Here is a 17,638-nt window from a genome sequence, read left to right on the forward strand (position 1 = left end):
AGTGGTTCAAGGAAGTGACCCTGGCTCTACAGGAATTTGGACAAAACAGGCTGCGATACTTGCACCAGAGACCATACCCATTCCTGGACACCCTGGTTCTCTATGTAACGGAAAGGGCAATGCCAGCACAGCACAGCACTACAACTGCTTCCTGCATTCTCAAGTACAGCAATGTACACTGTCCCTCAGTATTCAGATGTCTACATGCTGCAAGGGTTCCTCCCTCTCCAAATCTCCTTCCACTTGTCTCACTGGACTGCTCCCCAGGCAAGCAACATGCCTTCTTTCCAGTCTCATCCACAAGCAATAAGTAGTACCAAGGAAGGAGTTAGAATGGAGAGGCGACTGATTCCCTGTACGTAGGTGCTCTTACCAACCAAGCCTGACTGCTTCACTTTGTGGGAGGTAGTGCAGCAAATGGAGCAGAATAGGCCCATCTTGCCACTCCGATCCACGTTAGGCAGCATGTCGAAGTTCTTGCACAGCGTCTTGCACCACATGCATGGGTAGACCCGAGTGTTCTTCTGCAAACAGAGCAGAACGGAGCTGCCAGGGAGACCATCACAGCCAGCGAGGTCCGACCCTCATTTTCCACCCCACTGCTGTTGGACTACCGTTGGGGTTGGACTGGATGACCTTTAAAGGTCCCTTCCAACCCAACACATTCTATGATTCTGTGATACTGTATCCCTCACAGGGCAGCGCTCCTGCAGGGAACACCTGATGCCAGAGCCAGGGTCATAGCCTGCAGGTTTAGGTGGTGGTAGCAAAAAAGGCTGCCTTCAGCACATCACCTTCTCGTTTCGAGGGCCCCCTGTCAGGAATACAGAGCTTGGCAATCCTCTCAAGACAGTTAAGCAAAGCCTGCCCAGGCGGCAGAGGAGCACATCCAGCCAAGCTTTGGGGAGACACCCAAAAGAAGCCAGCCCGTGCTAACTGTATATACCAGTGCTGCTGCACAGTCCAGCTTACTGAGTGCCTGACCTGCGCCCAGGTCCAAGACAGACCCCACGCAGAATCAATTAATTCCGTTTGCCTGCTTCGAAGTTTCTCCACAGCAACCTCTTAAACGTTTTGTCAGCAATAAAAGGCCAAGGGGATTCAAGTCATCTGCTATTGCATAAAGTGCCCTGTGCCACACCAAGCAAAGGAGCTGTGTGCCCACAGAGACCTCCCACCCCAGGCAGGTGACTCCACACACACCTTCTTGTAACTGTTGAGACAGGCAGAGTTGCAGAAGCGTTTTTGCTGGCCTTCGTGGAAGAGGTACTCCAGGGGCAAGCCCTTGTTGTAGATGTAAAGTCCGCAGTTGTCACAGCAGTTGGTTTTCAGCCCCTTGGTGGCCCGGAACTTGGTGAAGCAGGCGTCGCTGCAGATGCGGTGAACCACGTTCCCATTGCTGACCTCATGCTGGATCTGCAAAGACATCATTGCTGTCACTCCCCCAAACCACCACGTGCCTCCTTCTGATGTGTGTGCACCGCTACTACGCTTGGGATAACAGGCTGTTACACTAAAACTCGGGCAAGTGCTGTACTGGAAGCTGGCGTGGACTCAGGCTGGCCTCCCTTGCCAAAAGCCAGCGGAGCAATTGGGAGAGCGGAGTGGCAGGAGCTGGTGAGGTGCAGGGTGGGGAGAAGCAGAAGCCTTGTTTTTTCTGCTGGAATAAGGGCTGCTCCACAGAAACAAGGAAGGACCTGGGAGTGAACCCACGCCAGCTCAGGGGCTGAGGCCTCACACCACAAGAGAGCCTGGCAAACGCCCTGTGATGGTGCCCGGCACAGCCAAGCGGGTCACAAGCACCTCATCCAGGACACGGGAAGCACAAGGGATTTGTTTACCTCGCCAGGTTTGTGACAGACGCTGCAGCGGCTGGTGTCCGAGGCATCTGCAGACTGAGGTGCTGGTCTGTGCTGCTGGGCCTCATAGAGGGAGAGGCAGACAGAGGTGCAGAACTCATGGAAAGAGCCGCCCGAACCGATCTGGGCGACCACAGAGTCCTTGGTGTTCCAGATCTCCCTGGGGATCAGGAGGGCACGTGTTAGTGCAGGGACACACCGGTCCTGCCACAAAGGGACAGGATGGCACGCTGCAATGCACAGGATTTTCTGGTGTCCCCAAAGGGTGGCAAGAAGTGTCTCACAGCAGCTTCTGTCCCAGCCCAGAGGAGTGGTGCCTGAAGATGGGACATGCGGGAGGCTGTTTTGAAAAGAGGCTGGGATACGGGACACTGAGCCTGGGGGCAGGCAGGGAAAGGCCTGTGAAGGGGGCGCAGGGAGCATGAGACACGCGGTGCGTGAAGGAAGACATGGGGCAGCGGCTGGCAGTGGGCAAGAGTGATGTGGGTGAATGGGAAAGCCTGAGGGTCACAGCGATTGTGACCGGCAGGTAGGGCTGTGGGGCGGGGGAATGGGGTCACAAGCGCGGGAGCATTGAGGAAAGGGGAATGAACACACACTTTTTACAGAAGGTGCATATCTTCTTGCCAGGTGGTTTTTTTGAGAAGGTGGTGAGACAGGAGCTGGAGCAGAAGAGTTGAGGGAGCCCTTTACGCTGGTAGGCAGTTTGGCCCTTCTGCAGTGGGGTCCGGCAGTTGGCACAAGTCATCTTGGTGACAGTAGAGCGGGCAGCTCGCTGAGCCATCTGAGTGCGTAAAGACATGCGAGTTGAGCGTCGGGTACGAAAAGGAACAAAATCCTCGTCGTTGGGATCGTCCACCATTGCATCAGAGTCTTCGTCAGAGACTGGAACTGCAAAGCAGCAGAGTAGATGCACAGAAATCCCTCATTAGGAACTGAGACAGAAACCTCTGCCACGAGACACATGCTGGGGCTTTCTGGGGTCACCTTTCTGGGGTCCCTCTGCATGCTTTGTACTTGTCTGGGTGGAATGGTAAAGGGACCCTTAAAAGATATCTTTGTTGGAATTGCAGATGAGTCAGGAGGTCTTTAAGCAAACTGGGCTTAAGTACAATTCCTCTCTAGGAAGCCATGATTTGCCAAGGTTGAGCAAAAGTCGAAAGTGTGAACATTTACAGCAGAAATCCCTCCAAGAACCAGTAGACCTTAAAGGGAATAAGCCGGACCACCAGCCGCCAACACAGGCAGGCCGTGACAGAGCAACACACAAATAGTAGGGAATAGCAGGGTGACACAACATCTCAAAGAACAGAGAGGCTTCACGTACTTCTGCAGGAAAATCCCCAAAATGCAACCTTCCTTCAGCCAGCCTGCTGCCATAGAGACAAAGGAAGAAAGTTCCTGGCTGAGGAGACGGAAGATGGATTTCCTGGGAACGTCCCCAGAGAGTCTCATCCTATTACTTGGTGCTTGGCGACCCTGCACCACTGTAAAAATACTACAGCCCTCCCTTCAGCCCAAGTGCCCTGAGAAAGCAAGGCAAGTACCCCAGGACGAAAACTCAAGAGGTGAAGGGCCCTGTCCTGCGTAAGAGGAAAGTCTGCACATAAGCTCCAGCATTTCCACTGTACTCACAGCATGAACTACCTGCCCACAATGGCCCCAGGCCCTGCTCTCCGGCTGAAAACAAACATTGGCCAGCCCTGGTTACTCACTGCTCTCAGAGGAGTTCACAGTTTCAGGCCTGGCAGTTTCTGATCTTCTGGCTCGTTCACTTCTTTTCTGCTCCTAGAAGAAATTCAGAAAATACTTATACTAACCATCTGCTAGGACAACCATGGATAAATATCCCAGATCATGGTGTAGTTTCAACTTCTGGGATTTGCCTTCACAATAACTAGGCTGAAAACAGATAAAACTCCATGGATACCTGACCAGAGTTGGCAAGATGAGGTGGGGGGGGGTAGGCTTATGAGAATGACATCTCAGCTGAGGGTAGTAGGGACATACTGAAACCCCATTACCGCACAGTGGCAGTGCACAGGGATCACTCCGTCACAGGAGACATGCAAAGTCCTTCCCAGAGGGGTGATGAGACACCCAGTGTCCCTCATGGAATTTGACAACAGCCAGCCACCCTCTATGCTCCCATAGCATACGTACTTGACTGCATTCTCCTCACCTTCTCAGCTGGCAGCTCGCTCCCCTTCCCAGACAGGCCTTCTCCTGGAATAGAAGCACAGAAGAAGCTTGCATCTAACATCTTGCTTTTCTCCAACAGGAGAGGACGGGTGTTTTTCAAATGCAGGCACCCTTTGGGTTAGTCTGCACACGAAGCCTCAGAGAGTCCTGGCTAACAAGCACAGTTCTGGCAGTGATAAGGCACAGGAAAGTTCCTAAACCCATCACCTGTAGTCAGAGATCCAAACAGGCATCTAGGGAGAAGTCCTGTAAGGGGGAGACCTCCCTGCACGGGGGAGGCAGGCTGGGCAGTTGCCTCCAACTGCTTCTAAGCAAGACTGAGCATCTCCTGAGGACTGCCAGCCAGGGCAGAGGGACTTTGCCTAGCGAAAGCACTTTCTCCTGGTGACCCTCAGTTCCAGCAAAGATTCCAGTAATGAAGAGTGTGAGCCAAGCGGACGCACAACCGCAGCTTTATCAGGGAAGCTCCTAGTTGACACAAGCATTGAAAATCAAAGTTAAAGCTATGAAAGCCAGAGCAAGAGCTTGTACGCACCAAGGGAGCAGCTTCCAGAACATTATTCCCTGTAAACAAGACACTTTCCCCAAATCTAGCCCATCAGTAGCATTGGCAATTTTGATAGGAGGGGAGGACCGGGAAAGTTGGAGCACAAAACAGACTTCAGCTTCAGTAACGTGCAGCAGGATGACCTCCTGACCAAAAGGAAGCCAAGTTCTGCAGAGATAACAACTTACCTGCTGGTGGCGAGGCTTCCTGTGCTTTCAGTACACTACTTTCTTTAAGCAAGTTGTTCCCACTATCATCCCCTTCATCTGCCTGGTTTTCCTCTGCGGGCCCAGGGGGCAAAGCTGCAATACTGTTGTCTGGGCTCAGTTCCACCTCAGCTTCCCCTGCCAGCCCTTCCCTCTGCATGGGTGAGCTTTTCCTTGGTGCCTTCAACCTTGTCTTCCTTGTCTGTTTAAGATTGAGCTGGGGGGGGGGCATTGGCGGACTTGAGGATTGTGCTGTGATTTCTTCTGTGTCTGGGGCACTGCTGAGGTCCTCAGGGTCAGGAAGGGGCTGTTGGGGCGATTCAGGGGTGTTGTCATCAGATAGTGCAGGAATAGCAGCATCACCATCTTCCTTTAGGTCCCCAGAATCATTTTTTGATACATCTTCCCCTTCTTTCCATGTTTCTGGAACAAGAGCTTCTCTAGAGAGGGCAGAGGAGTTCGCCAGTCCATCATCCACACCCTGGGAAGGATGCGCCTTATACAGACCATCCAGACCCTCTGATTTATCTAGCTCCATCAAGTCAGCAGTTTTATCCAAGTCATCTAAGACATTAGGTTTCTGCAGCATATCCAAGACACTAGGTTTATCAAGAACAAGGTCGTTTGGTTTGTTTAGTTCAGACAGGCTGTCTGCTTTCACTAGAAGGTCCAAGTTCCCATGTGCAGTCATCTGCTTGGATTGATCCCAGTCAGGGGGCTGAAGAACTGAAACTTCCTGGGTAGAAGCTGTTTGTGAGCCCAGGAGATCTTCCCCAAACTCCATGTCAGCAGGGAGATCGCCAATAAGCGGTTTGTCAGGCAAGGACAGGGGGTCCAAAGATCCCGAAAATTCACTGGAGTCCATTTAGAAGATGGCAACTGGAAACGAGAGGGAGACTTGCAAGTTAATGAAAAGTAGACTAATACAGTGCATGAATTGTCCACTCCTCTGAACACTGTCAGAGCAAAACGAGGCCTAGTAATACTATTAGCCATAACCAGGATCCCAGCAGATCCATCACATCTACTCCTGAGGTTACAAAACTCTGAAGCCAAACAGCAGCAGCAGGACACAGCAGTTTGGTATATCAGACCTTTGGGAGCTCTACAGCCTCCACACACCTCACCACAGCACAGTAAACTGACTTGCTCACGCTAAAGCAAGCACGTGGAGTATCAGAAATGACTTGAGTACCAACTCAGGAAACTTCACGGCTGTTCTGTGGTGTGCCTTCCTGCATTCCTCTGTAATCTCACCAGACCCAAATAATCTGGTCTGTCCTTTCTCCTGATCTGTTCTCATGGAGCTAACACGTCTTTTATTTTTAAAATATCTTTTCTCTTAAACATAGAGACAGAAAGAACTCCTTTACAGCTCTGTAGCCTGTGCCTTGAACAAGATACAGGATGACAAGATGCATTAATTTTGTCAGGGGAGAGATATACACCATGTTATAGTATAACTACAGCTACAGGATAGCCCCAAAACTCCATGGGCTAATATTCAGACACAGAACAACTTGGAAATGCTTAAGTTAGAACTAGGAGGAATTCTGGACAGCGGCAAGAAGAAAGGTGGTAAAGTCCATGATGTTAAAAGCAGTCATTAGAAGAAGAGCAAGCAGCAAAGTAGACACGAGCATGCAGTGTGGAGTCAGGAAAAAAGACGAGTGTGACTTTACAGGGCATAGACAGTGCACTTGCACAGCAAGACGCGATGCTGACTGCGAACATCAGAGGGACAAAGTTACAGCCCAGCTCCTCACGGTCGACATTATCGTAAGACAGAAAGGGCAAGACTTTGAGGTGAGGCAAGTAAGCATTTATATCAATATCGGCTAAAAATTAATTACACCCCCACAAAGAGATAATGGTTGACAAACCTGAAGAAGGAAAGGGAGAAGAAGCTGGAGTCTACAAGTGGTGAGGCAGGATAAGACCTGAAGTAGCATTACGTCCCCAAAACAGGCTGTAAGTAGGCACTACAAGGAAGGCACTAGAATCAAAAGATGTGACACCAACCTATCCCCCCCATTAGAGTCACTCTAATTCTAAATTTGGCACCATTTTAAACCCTGAAGCAGAAGATTCACTATTCCTGTCTATCAGGGCTTACTATGGGCATAACTCATCTATATCAATGAAGGCGGAAGCCTGAAATAATTTCACTGGTGATGGCTGATTAATTCTTTCTTTATTATCCTGCCCTCTGAAAGGATAACCAAGTCTCACTCACAAACGGTTTACTCAGAACTAAACACAACATATTTGGACAGAGAATGTACCCAACTTCTGAAACTCATTTACACAGGAGTTTAGGGAATCATACCCTACTGCTGGAGATCAAAGTCATTGCCTCCTTATTTTATCTAAAAAACTCAGCGACATTTTCTGTTTCATAGTGGCAGATAAGCACTGTTCCCACAGTCACAAACAGAAACTATAGAAGATGTAATCTTCAGAGATGCTGAGCAAGTTTCCCCACTAAATACCTTGGTGATTCCGTTCACTTTCTTTAGTTAGAGAGGAGACAAATCTTCTAGAATGAGCCAATTCCAGAGCAACACAGGATCTAATATGTGTTTTAGGATGGCTGACAGAAAGAATAACAAAGTGAAATGGAAATAAAGACATCTGAAAAAAAAGCCCTAAGGATTTGAAGCAGCTGAGAACCCTCCCAGGATGATATACGCATTTTTTCTGCTGCTCAGAATACAATGCCTCCTTCTCAAAGATGTCCCCCACAAAGACAGCAGACCTTACAACAAGCAGCAGAGAGGTCAAGCCACCCAGATGAATACGGAAAGTTTATCTATAGGTAGGCTTAACAGGTCTAACATACTCCTCAAATTCACTTTCAGACACTTTGCACAAGTCTGCAATGAACCACAGAGGTGACACTCCTACAGTATTTGCGACTTTCAGCTGGTCTAGTCTCTGCTTTATAGAAAGAGACCCTGGGAACAATTTCGGAGCATCAGAAATCCATTTGGGCTTCCCTCCCAGAGGATAATGCAAGCAACATTTAATCTATGAACTTGCCATGCTACTCATGTGCTCTACAAATAGACCAAAAGCATCTGGTTTCAATAGCGTATACCTTAACATCACTTTCACACTTCGGGCGCAAGAGCATTACGGTGCAAGACGAGGCTCCGACAAACTTAATGGTGACAACATTGACCAACAAAACGGTCTTAAAGAGAACAAGTATTCTGCAGATTAAGTCAACTCCTAAGTATTGGTTTGTGTTTGGGACAGATCCATACACCTTTCTGCCGGCCCAAGAGTCTGCAGTAAGAGCACTCACTTCTACGTTCTGGTTGGAAGCACAGCGCTTGCCCCGTATGTTCAAGGTCCTGTCCAGTTTCATCAGCTCTGTCCAGATTCCCCCAGCGGAACAGCTCACACAACCCAAAACCTCTTAGGATACACAAAGCTACGGATGCTGCAGTCAAAGAGAAGGACCATGTATTCGAATATCCTGCTCCTATTCACACCAAGAATGGATACCTGGGGAGAGAGTATAAAAAACATAACTAACAGGACGTTCCTCTTCAGCACATCCTCCGATCAAGTAGCAATCAGCTGCCGAAGAACTGCTTGGCTTGAGTTGCACTGAGAGTGTCACTGTGAAGAGTTTGTGCTAGGCAAACCCTCTATGAGTCTGCCTGATCCTCCTTCGAAACAGTTTATACTTTGGGCCACCAAAAATTCCAGTAGCCATACATACATTAAGTTTTTAAAAGCATTTTCCTTTTGTTTATTTTAAACCCGATGCGGCAGAGCTCTGTGACAAGGCGATACAGAGCAGGTGAGTGCTGACTTCCGATGTATTTATAAAAACCTGGAAAAGCTGATGGAGTTAGAGCTGAGGCTGGACCCAAGGAGGTGATGCTGACAACCAGTGTGAGTGGGAAAGCAAGGAATGTCCTTGCCCATCACTGGGATCCTGCTTCCCTGACAATGAATGCTTTACAGTGGCTTTCAACTGCCAGCTGATGAAGATGCAGAGGGCAGCCCTCAGAACAGGAGAGAATGACGCTTTCCAGCTCCGTAGGTTGCTCTGAAGTCAAACTCAACCTGAGGAAATTAGAGCTGCCTAGCTGCAGCAGGGTAAGAAACGCTACTTCTGCTTGCCCCAGGCGTTCAGATTCATCTGGGCTTTCTGCTGAGCTTCACAGGGAGTTAAGCTGCCAACTGAATGTGCACTTTACCTCTGGTGAAGTCTCTTCTCACTTTCTCCAACAGAAGAAAAATACCTTATTGTTTCTGGCAGATGCTGAAATGATCCACCACAAGTCATCACCTTTCTTATTCCAGGACCATCTAATGCACAGTTCAGTCACTGGGCTCCAGTCACCGGTCTGCTTGAAATCTTCCTCTTTTCCAGCCACATACCTGGCAGCGAGGAGAGTATGCTGAACACGACTTGGCCAAACAAAGAGGAGGCAGCGTGTTCATACCCTGCACAGTACAGCAGATATGACTGCTCTATTGGACATTTGAAAACTCCTTACTTAGGACTCGGCACAATCCTCTCCCAAGTATGGTTGGGCAGAGAATGGCTTGAGAGCAGCCCTGAGGAAAAGGACTTGGGGGTGCTGGTGGACGAGAAGCTCAACATGAGCAGGCAATGTGCGCTTGCAGCCCAGAAAGCCAACCGCATCCTGGGCTGCATCAAAAGAAACGTGGCCAGCAGATCCAGAGAGGGGATTCTCCCCCTCTACTCCACTCTGGTGAGACCCCACCTGGAGTACTGTGTCCAGCTCTGGAGCCCTCAGCACAAGAAGGACATGGACCTGTCTGTCGGAGCGGGGCCAGAGGAGGCCATGGAGATGATCCGAGGGCTGGAGCCCCTCTGCTGTGAGGACAGGCTGAGAGAGTTGGGGGGCTTCAGCCTGGAGAAGAGAAGGCTCCGAGGAGACCTTCGAGCCCCTTCCAGTCCCTGAAGGGGGCCTACAGGAAGGATAAGGAGGGACTCTGGATCAGGGAGTGTAATGATAGGACACGGGGTAATGGCTTCAAACTGAAGGAGGGGAGATTTAGATTGGGTATCAGGAAGAAATTCTTTGCTGTGAGGGTGGTGAGCCCCTGGCCCAGGTTGCCCAGAGAAGCTGTGGCTGCCCCATCCCTGGAGGTGTTCAAGGCCAGGCTGGACGGGGCTTGGAGCAACCTGGTCTGGTGGGAGGTGTCCCTGCCCAGGGCAGGGGGTTGGAACTAGATGATCTTGAAGGTCCCTTCCAACCCGAACCATTCTGTGATTCTGTCAGTATTCAGTAACAGTCCTGGGAAGATCATGTCCCCTGCACAACAGTCTGAAGCAGAGTGCTTCTCAGGTAGCATGCAAGAGTTTCCAAGGAAGCGATGGGATAGCTGAGGGTCCTCCCCAAGTGTGCAGGACTGGCATAGAACCCAACATTGACCACCAAATCCAACACGTGCGACCACCAGACCTGACCTGCCCTTTCTGCCAAAGAGGGGACACGTGGATCTCCTCTCAGACCTGGAAGCTCAGAGCGAGATATCTCTGCCAGGACACTCCAAGTGACTACCTGGGACCTTATCTAGCTTATTAAAGGCATCAGTGGTGCTGTAACTGCACTGATCTTCCCCATCTCAGTGACCTCAGATAACCCATCAGCAGGGGACTATGTGGCCTACCTACAAAAATGAGGAGCTACATTTAATTAAAATCAGACAGGAAGAAAAAATACTGTTGTTAATCCCTCACGATGAAGCGAGTACCTCCGAAGTTTCCACTGCCCACAAAAGAGCATGGCCACGCAGTTCCTGCTTTCCTCTAGCAAAGGAACAGCAACTGCTGTCCTAGACTTTTGTTCATGGATGTGGATTCCGATTTTCAAAACTTTTGAAGGCTGAAGGAATTATCTTGTTCTCTATTAGAGATCATTTGGAATATGAAAAGCATTAACTAATAACCACAAAAATTAAGACACTTAAATCAACATTCCAGCTAATTCCTACCTCCAAGTCCTGTGAGAACCACAACACCTGAGCAGAGGTCTGGAGGAAGTTCCTAGGTTTTGTGCCAAATTTTAGAATAAACGGTTAACACCCAACCTGGTATTTCTCGACCTAAACTACAGTAGACGATATACAGTTCTATCAATAAAACTTTAAGAAAATAATACTATGTCCTACCAGCATGGTTTCAATCAACAGATGTTGCTTTCCAGATTCAAGCACTGAAAACATTTATTATAGGTTGGTTAACTCATTTTAAAGAAAATGAATTCATGAAGAATCACCAGTAAATTAAGCACACTGCTAAAGCCCAGGTTTCAGTCCAGTCAAAATTCTCCAGAAAGGAGCAGAAAGGATTTTGCTATTCACCAGCATTTTTGGGGAGGCAACTCCCTGAGCTCCCACCTGGCAGCCCAAACTCGGTCTTGGGCACAAAGTCCATCGGTGACATTCAGCACAGCGCTGCTTGCACACAGTACCACATTAGACCATTACTGTCTCATTCTTGGCTAGTACCTACACATACTTCCAGTATCTACAGATACTGGAAGAGCTGAGATGTTTCAAATAGAAAAAAAATATAAATATTTGACACAGTAATGCAAGGATCCCACTGCTTTAAGAATCAACCATCGTTCAGAGAACACCCTTCCAGTGATAAACCTATTTTGTTCATTGAAAAGAAATGGGGAGACATGACCCATCTCCAAAAAACCCCGCAAGGTAAGAAGGTCTACAGCAGACGACTCTTCAGAGATACGGACAAATGCACATGAGGACTCGAAAAGCTGGAAGTAATAGTTAGACAAACTCAGAAACTGTGATTTCCAGATTAACACACTAGAGATGATTACTGATACAACTGACCCAGGGGTAAGTAAACCCTCTGTGACTTGAAAATTTTACAACAGCATTCAGTGACTCTATCCAAAACAGCTACAGCTACTGCAGATGTCACTGGTCACGTTATTCAGCTTGTGCTGTGCCGGCAGGACTCAGTGAACTATCGTCTCTTCTCATCTCCAAACGCATTATTGGTTCTCTCAGTTGGAGTGCAAACAGCAGTAGCGTGTCACCATGTCCCCTTCAGGTCAGTCTTCACATGTGACTGGTAGTTCAACAGGAACTGGTAGATGGGGAAAAGAAGGTCCTTCCCAGACCACCAGCAGCAGCCTCAAGACTCCAGCAATGGTTTTCTAATGGTCCCAAAGCCAGGAGGTACCAAGACCACTGCTAGCTTTTTCTACAGCAGGAGCACCAGCTCAGGGGGCAAACCTCAAACTTAGTATAGCAGTCACACAGAATCAAGAAAGCCTGAACCCTCTAACACAGAGCAGGTGGTGCTGCGGAAGAGCACCATGAGTTCCCTGCTAATTCCTTGTCCTGGTTTGAGGTAAAACAGAACCGAGTTTCTGTTCAGTAACTATACTTTTCAGTTAAGCCTGTTCTAACTGAACTCTCTGAAATTAATGGCATATCTTTCAGACACCGTGCACTTCCAGAGACTGATAAAACCTCATGTTTATAGTTAATGCCAAGGAATGGTGTGCAGAAAGGCTCTTGCTTATCCTTATTCCCGTAACAACCAAGGTCAGCCCAATTTATGTGCCCCGTTGGAGGGTGGGAAGAAGAGAAACATGAAGGGGTCGCACCTGTGGGGAGGAGGGGACAGGACAGGGGACCCAAAACGGGCCAACGAGGTAGTCCATCCCATCAGCATCGTGCTCAGCATAAAAGCTGAGGGATCAAAGGGTCAGCCTCTTCTTTGAATGGCCAGTTTCTGTGGAGGACTCTGTCTGTTCGTCTGCCTTCGATCCCGATCCGTGCGTTCCTGAATCCAGATACAGAATCCAGCTCCTGTCCATCACTGAGTCCAGTCTGGGACTTCCCCAGTGCCTACCAGTGATGTCATCACCCCCCTGGGAGCTTGATACGGTCTTGTATATATTTCAATTTTTTCTTTTTTTATGTTATTATCTTTTCTTTTTATTATTTTATTATTAATATTTCATTAAAGTAGTTTAGTTTCTTTTAAACTCGTAAGTCTCTCTCTCTCACCCTTCTCCCCCTGGGGGAAGGAAAGGTCGGAGAGCATCTGTGGTTCATTTTGGTGGCCAGTCCAGCCAAGTCCCCTCAAAGGTGGGAAAAAACAAACTAGATTTTGAGCTTGCCTTCCAGCAACTTCATCTCAGCTTCACGAAAGTGCAAAAGGAAGGACAAATCTCAGAAATCTTGCAGAATTGTCTGGAATTAGGTTTACCAGGAGAACCCCCGCAACACTTCAAAGGTACTTTGACAACATTCCTCAGCATTATTTGCTGCTAATCCAACACCTCTGTACCAGTAGTAAACTCTTAAGGCAACCAACAGGAGCATGCTTATCCATCTGGAACGCCATCCTGGCAGCAGTTTGAAACTGCTTGGATACTCTCACGTCTTTTCATAAGACCAGGATCCCTCCAACCACTAAGCGTCAAGGCTTTTGCAACAGAGAAAGGAGCAACAAGTCTAGGTGCACTTTAACAGAACTTGCTTTGTTTGCACATGTTAAGACAGAGGTCTTCACAGCAATGCCTGGCGTCTAGAGGGCAATTCAGCTTCAAGAACTCCACTCAGAGACCAAGTCAGAGAGAAAACTCTCCTGCCGCTTGTACAGCTTTGGGTCTATAGCATGAATAAGCAACATTTCTTCCAAGGCTCACCACCTGCCACATGACAACATCTGCCAAAACAGCGTTATACACAGGGGAGGGGGGCGGTAAAAAAGCTTTGGGAGTACTATCCAAAGCACCGCAAAAAAGCATGGAGGCGCACAGGATGCTCGAGCAGCGTCTGTTGAAATTGCCCTAACGATATTAAAACACTGATTAAAAGACAGACGTACACAGTAGACCTGGAAGCAGTCAAAAAAAAGATGCCCCTCCCCCCGCCCCGGCCTCTACCTGTTGCCCAAATGCTGCAGGAGGGTGTTGGACCACCTAAGGCAAAGTCCTGGACACTTCCCACAAGCAGCCACACCCCACTGGGGAGGGAAGCTGCAGGCACAGCAGGTGACTCTCCAAAGGAGAGTGCCACAACCTGGGAACAGGCCACGTAGGTCCTGAAGAATCAACTGGATAAGGCCCTGAACAACGCAGTCTCAAGTCAGCTCTGCTGTGAGCAGGTCAGTTGGACGAGAGACCTCCAGAGGACCCTTCCGACCTAAACCTGTCTGTGGTTCTCTGAATAAACTTTACTACACGGGGAAAAGAGAGAAGACAAGAGGGCAGAGCCTCAGGGAGGATGTGTCTTTGGGGGCAAAACATCTGATTTTCCTTAAGTGGCCTTACAGAGGCCACTGTAAAATACTAGAAAACACAGTAAAATATTGGAAGCACAAGGTGAGCCGTCTCCTCAGCCTCACTGATGGTCCCAGATCCCTCTGCAAAGTGCCTGCCGCGAGGTCCCTGAAAAGGCATCAGATGCTTCACCTCAGGTGCAGCTGTACCAGCTGGCCCTGGGTAATGACGTGTTGGACAGACCAATGTCTCACCAGACATTGGTGACCAACTCCTTTCTCTTTACACTGCCGAGGGCTGAACCAGCAGAGCAGCCTTACGGGAAGCGGCCAAAAGACACCACTGGAGCCCATGGCGAGCAGGACTGGTGAAGATGGTCTCAAGCACTGCCCTTTCCCAACCTGGTCTGCCAGCAGAGGAAGAAGTTAACAGTTAAAACACTCTACCAAGATTAAAACTCAATTCCAGTGAAATGCTGCTAGCACGGCCTTCACTCAGCTAACAAATGCATTATCACAGCTGCAGCCATGCTTCCCTTGGATTGCTTTCACCATAACCCCTCTGCACTAGAGGCTTCTGCCAGCACACCTGCGTCCATCAGAGCCACACATCCCAACACCACTGACCATAAAACATCTGTAAAAGAAGTAACATGAGGGGCTTTGTTCCCCAAGTAAGGCCGTGGGCTCTGGCTGTCAGAGCTGCGGAGCAATCTGGAGTGACTTACTGTCACCCTCCCAAGCAAGGGCACTGGCGGTGAGAGAGATGGAGGGAGAGAGGCGGAGGTTGTGCAAATTGGGCTGTAAGCTGCAGGTTGGTCATCACAGGCAGCAGCTCTGTAGGCTGTGGCTGTTCCTTTAGCAAAGCTGGGCTGGCACTAACAACAGAGCCACGCTCTTATCGCCAGCTTTGATCCCGGGACTGGCAGCGTTGGGCGAGAAAATGCAGATTAAAAGTTTTCTTGGGGAACGCAGCAGCAGCGAGATAGAGAAGTTACAGCCTAGAAGAGGACCCATCGCTGGAGCACAGAAGGGGGATGAGGGAAGAGCACAAACGAAGCAGCTCTCCTCCTCATGGCAAAGAGACTCTGGGAACCATTCCCCAGCATCCAGCTGAGCGTCCTCTCCTCCACCCGTCGCCTGGCACCAGCCCCACTCTCCTCTGCCTCTGCCCACACCAGCACGCCCCACTGACAGGGCCTTTCCCTGTGCCCGGCGCAGGCCTCGCCGCTGCACACCCTCCAGTCGGGCCCATCCTGCCGGCACCGCTGCGGGCGACGCGGGAGGCACCTCGCTGGCCACCAGGGCACCTCGCTGGCCACCACCACGCTGCTCACACGCAGCCCGGCCTGGTGAGGCTTCAGCAGCCTGGGGCTCGCTCCCTCCAGCGCCGGGGGGTGCACCTTCCTCTCGCTGGGCCCGATCCTCGGGAGCCTCAGGGTGTCCAGGAATCCACCCACCCACCCCGGGCCTCAGGGACTCACACACACCTATAAGGCAGGGACCAGAACCAGCCCCGCTGAGGGGGGGAGTCCCATACACCACGACTCCCTGGGCCCGGCCTGAGCCCCGGCACCGAGATGGTGTGGGGCACAGCCGCTCCCCGCTCCCCCGCCAGCCCCGCCAACCTGTCCCGGGGCTGCGCAGGGAGGGGAGCCAAGCTGGGGCCTCCTCCGCCACACCGGAGGGCGCCCAAGACCCGCTCCCCCGAGCTGGGGTGGGGATCGCAGCGGGGTCCGTCCCCGTGGGTGACACAGGGCCGGTGCCGCATCGGGGCGGGGTCCTCGGGACCCGCCCCCCGCCGCAGGGCGCCCCCAAGCGGTGACCACGGGAGAGGGGGTGGGGGGGGTGAGCGGCGCCGGCCCCGCCCCCGCGCGGAGCGGCAGGCCCCGCCCCCTCCCGCCAGGCGCGCGCCCCGCCCCCCCATCCCGAGGGGGGCCCCCGCCCCCCCGGGACCCGCGCTGCACGCGCCTGCCCCGCCCCCCCACCCCCGCCCCAAGGTAGGGGCCAAGAACCGGCGCCCCACGGGCGGGCGCACCGAGGCCGCCCCACCCGCGCCGCCGCGGGAAGGCGCCCAGAACCGGCGCCGCTCCTACCTGGCTCCCTAGCGCTACGCCGCCCGCTCTACCTAGAGCCCGGATTCAGGTCGCGGCCCCTTTAAATGGAGGCGCCGCTCGGAGCCCTCAGCGCGCCGCAGCCCAAGGGGGGGCGGGGGCAGCGCCCCATTGGCTGTGCAGAGCGAGGGACGCTTCCCCATTGGCCGCGGCGGGGCCTGGGCTCGCGAGACTCGCTTGCAGGCGGCGGCCTGGGAAACGCGGAGCGGAGCCGCCAGCCCAGGATCGGCGCAACAGCCCGGACTCTGCCGGGAAGCCGGAAAACCAGGAACGGATCTCCGTGGCGGAGCGGGGCGGCGCGAACAGACAGCGCGGAGCCGAGCGCGGGGAGCGACCGCGCCCCGGCAGGGCACGGCGCGGTGCGCGGGGTGGGGGAGGCGGGCCGGAACGGGGCGCCCCAGTCCCCGCCGGTGCCCGCGCGGCCACCCGCAAAGTGCGGAGCGGATCGCGCGGAGCGGGCTCGCCACCCCACTCCCCCCTCCTTAACCCTCTCGCTGCCACCTCGCGCGGCCCAGGACCCGCCACCGCCTCAGGGGGGCCGGCCCGGCCGCGCCGCCACCGCCTCTACCTGCGCGCGGGGGGAGCCGCCCGGCCGGGTCCCGGCGCCGCCGCCGCCGCCCCGGAGCTGGAGCGTCTCCCCGGGGCGGTGAGTGACAGCGCGGCCGGGCGGGGCTTCCGCAGGGGCACCGCCCCCGGGAGGGGATGCCCCGCCCACCCGCCGCGCCCCGCCCCGTCTCCCCTCCCCCACCCAGCCCCCTCCCCCACCCACGACAGCTCCCACCCGGGCTCCCCTCCCCCACTCGTGGCACCCCCTCCCACCGGCACCCCGCCCCCCTCCCACCCGCTGGCACGGCCGTACCCCCCCCGCGCGGCTCCCGCGGGGGCCCCCTCCATCCCCGAGGGGCACCATCCCCCCGGCCTCCCTCCCTTGGGGGGGCTCCTCCACCATCTCCCCCCCCCTCCTCGAACAGACCCCCTTCCCCGCCTGCTTTTGTGCCGCCCGGCGGGGCGGGAGGGGAGCGCAGCGGGGCCGGGCGGAGATGCCGGGCAGCGGGGAGGGAAAGGCGGGTTGACGGCCGCCGGGAGGGGTCGGTGGAACTGCGGGGACCCGGCCGCACCCCGCTACGGCAGGGCCCCTCTCTCGGTTACGTGCGAGGGGAGAAAGCGGGAAGGTTTACTGAACGGCGGCTGAACGCAGCCCGCCAGCAGCCGGTGACAGCCCGGCTCCCACCACGGCCGGGCACGCGCTCGGCCCCACCGCGGTCCCTTTAAAGCCCGCGGCCCCCGCCGCGCCTGCGCGCGCCCCCCCTTTCACTGCGCCTGCGCGGCGCGCGCCGGCGGCTCGCTGGGGTCCCTTTGTCCCTCGCTCGCCTCTCACCCAAGCATGATGCCCGCGGGAATGATTGGCAGCGCGCGCGGCCGGCGGCCGCCACGGCGCAGCCAAT

The 17,638-nt window shown here is 53.1% G+C and overlaps 1 protein-coding gene across 8 annotated transcripts in view; it reads right to left on the reverse strand.

Annotated features, from left to right (window-relative positions):
* ZMYM3 (zinc finger MYM-type containing 3) overlaps nt 1–16,850 on the reverse strand; it is a 35,186-nt gene extending 18,336 nt beyond the window's left edge. For 3 of the 8 annotated variants that reach the window (XR_012589075.1, XM_074601165.1, XM_074601159.1), the window contains exons 1-8: nt 16,762–16,850; nt 4,797–5,693; nt 4,042–4,085; nt 3,575–3,647; nt 2,459–2,750; nt 1,842–2,019; nt 1,204–1,416; nt 374–524 (exon numbers count right to left, since the gene is read on the reverse strand). Coding sequence is in view for 7 of the 8 variants with exons in the window: in XM_074601165.1 (XP_074457266.1) it covers nt 374–524; nt 1,204–1,416; nt 1,842–2,019; nt 2,459–2,750; nt 3,575–3,647; nt 4,042–4,085; nt 4,797–5,679 (1,834 nt within the window). In the remaining variant the exon portion in view is untranslated. The other 5 variants (XM_074601161.1, XM_074601160.1, XM_074601163.1 and 2 more) reach the window with 5 other exon arrangements.
* Between the last annotated feature and the right edge of the window lie 788 nt (nt 16,851–17,638).

Source organism: Larus michahellis, chromosome 9, assembly GCF_964199755.1.
Source record: "Larus michahellis chromosome 9, bLarMic1.1, whole genome shotgun sequence".
NCBI classification, from domain to species: Eukaryota; Metazoa; Chordata; class Aves; order Charadriiformes; family Laridae; genus Larus; species Larus michahellis.